The sequence below is a fragment of the Montipora foliosa genome, chromosome 7, assembly GCF_036669935.1.
Source record: "Montipora foliosa isolate CH-2021 chromosome 7, ASM3666993v2, whole genome shotgun sequence".
NCBI lineage: Eukaryota > Metazoa > Cnidaria > Anthozoa > Scleractinia > Acroporidae > Montipora > Montipora foliosa.
In genome coordinates this window covers 3699261-3701760 of record NC_090875.1, presented here as the reverse complement: position 1 = coordinate 3701760, position 2500 = coordinate 3699261, and the positions used below count along the sequence as shown (strand labels likewise).

Genomic DNA, 2500 nt, shown 5'->3' with positions numbered 1-2500 from the left:
GTCACGATCATTCCGCTAAACCACTAGACTATAATCTCTTGCAACAAAAGCAAATTGCACTCGAGTTTTCACTCCATCTATCAAATTAAACATCAAACAACAAACACATAGTGATGTTTATTACCCACGCAAAGTTGTGCAAATAAAAAGAGTTCGCGATACTGGAACCGAAATGTGAAGCTCAAATTAAAATGTTTGTGTCACAGAACGGCTTGGAAATCTAGGTCATTAAATTGGCTTACTTGCAAGCAGAATACTGATAATATCCTGTAGTCTGCTAAGATAAGAATTTAGATTTGTCTAGGGAATGGCTCAACCAGATCAATTGCACATTTGTCCCAGCAATGTTCAGGTAAGGGTCTAGGCTTGCATAGGATATCTCGGCATAATGGTTGCAATCTTACACAAGTTTCACAGTTACAGCAGAACTCTTCAATGTCCGAGTCCATTCCAGGCCAAAACAGGCTGGTACGTAGATGCTGCTTGGAGCGGACACTACCTTGATGTGCTTCATGTGCCAGCCTTAGAGCCTTCTTCCTGAACTGAGCTGGGACGCAAATACGACGACCACGGCACAGTAAGCCTTGAGCGTAAGTCTTTTCATCCTTCAGCGGTTCCACTGTCTTAAGCTTCCATCCGATGTGTTCCATCCCTCGTTGACAATGATAACTACCTTTTGTAGTTCTGTGTCTTTCTTTGCAGCCTCTTGGATCTCCTCAACGGATAGCAGTGCACTGTCCTTTTTGACAAAGTTCATGTACTGCTCCGCAAAATTTACTTCAGTTGCTGGAGAGGTCACTGGTAATCTAGACAAACCATCAGCAATATTCCTAGCCCCTGGTTCATATATGAGGTTAATGTCATAGTCTTGAGCTCGCAATGCAATCCTCTCCAGTCAAATTGACTGTGACGGCTTGGTAACCATACGTAACAATGGCTTGTGGTCTGTTCCTACGGTAACATGACGACCATATATATACATAGTCATCAGCTGAAATAATGGCCCATAGGTTCCTCCAGTGTTCTTCTGGGATCGATCCGTACACAACGGCATTATCAAAGTAGTTCAACACACCAGCCAGTCCTTCACATATGATGCGCATCACTCTTTGATACGCCTCTGGAGCTGACGCCAACCCAAATGGCAACCTTTTAAACTGGTGAACCTTTCCAACTGCCATAAATGAAAAAACCAATCACCGATGCTCTCTGCCCTAAAGGGTCAAGACTTGCTCATTTGTATGGTTTACCCAAGACTCACAAGCCAAAACTGTCTATGAGACCAATTTTATCGGCGACTAATACATACAATTACCCACTCGCAAAATGGCTGGAAGAGAAATTAAAGCCTCTGTCAACCAATGCTAACAGCGTCAGTGATATCTTTCAATTATCCGAAGATATCAGAAACATCCCTGTTGATGCTGACCACATACTCCTATCATACGACGTGACAGCTCTTTTTACCAATGTTCCTGCCCACGAAACCATCGGAATACTTGGTGATAAAGCTTCTGCTGGAAACTGGTTTAATAACACCTACAGTCTGAACCTCACCAAAGACCAACTTATGGAATTACTCAAGCTTGCAACAACAAACCAACTCTTTCAACGTGATGGTATACTTTACGAACAAGTAGAGGGCGTTGCCATGGGCGCTCCACTTGGGCCCCTATTAGCCAACACCTTCATGTGCTCCATAGAAGAAAAATTAGAAGAGAGAAACGAGCTCCCCTCTTTTTATAAACGGTACGTGGATGATACTTTCACAATCATGCCAGACCTTAAGAAAGCCAACGCTTTCCTTGATAAATTGAACTCCTGCCACGAGAACTTGAACTTTACTATGGAAATAGCCGAGCAGGGCACTATTTCTTTTGTGGGCATGAAAATTACTAAATGTGGAAACAGACTTGAAACTTCGGTACACAGAAAGTCCACAAACACGGGCCTGCTCCTTCACTATCACAGTCATATGGACAAACGATACAAAACGTGTTTACTTTCCACAATGATCAACTGCGCTTATCGCCTGTCATCGACTCCTAACATGTTTTCCGCGGAATGCAACAAGCTTCGAACTACCTTTCTAAACCTGAATTATCCTGTAAATTTGATCAATTCTTCGATTAACGAATTTTTGCACAATATTGACAATATTAGTGCGCCTGATGAAGCAAGTGATGGCACCTCTAATATCGTGGTACCACTACCTTTCAAAGATCAGAAATCAGCTAACTCAGTAAAAAGAGAAATGCAAAATCTGAACGCAAAAATTGGAGTGCAAATCAAGCCTGTCTTTCAGTCTAAGAAGATCAGCCAGGCCCTCTCCCCGAAAGAAAAAAAGCCCCCAATTGTAAACAATCAGTGCGTGGTCTATAAAATTCAATGTGATCTGTGCGACACCAGATTATGTTGGGTACACAACCTGACACTTGCACCAACGCATTGGCGAGCATAAATATTCTGCAACTGGGAGACACTTGGAAGACCATGGGCT

At 42.7% G+C, this 2500-nt stretch overlaps 1 protein-coding gene across 1 annotated transcript; it reads left to right on the top strand.

Annotated features, from left to right (window-relative positions):
* The first annotated feature begins 1183 nt into the window (after positions 1–1183).
* On the top strand, positions 1184–2461 carry LOC138009684 (uncharacterized). The gene has a single exon (XM_068856724.1). The coding sequence runs from the start codon at positions 1184–1186 to the stop codon at positions 2459–2461; it is 1278 nt and encodes a 425-aa protein (XP_068712825.1).
* The last annotated feature ends 39 nt before the right edge of the window (positions 2462–2500 follow it).

Excerpts from the sequence above, each read along its gene's own strand:
- LOC138009684 (XM_068856724.1), top strand. The coding sequence starts at position 1,184 with ATGAAAAAACCAATCACCGATGCTCTCTGCCCTAAAGGGTCAAGACTT.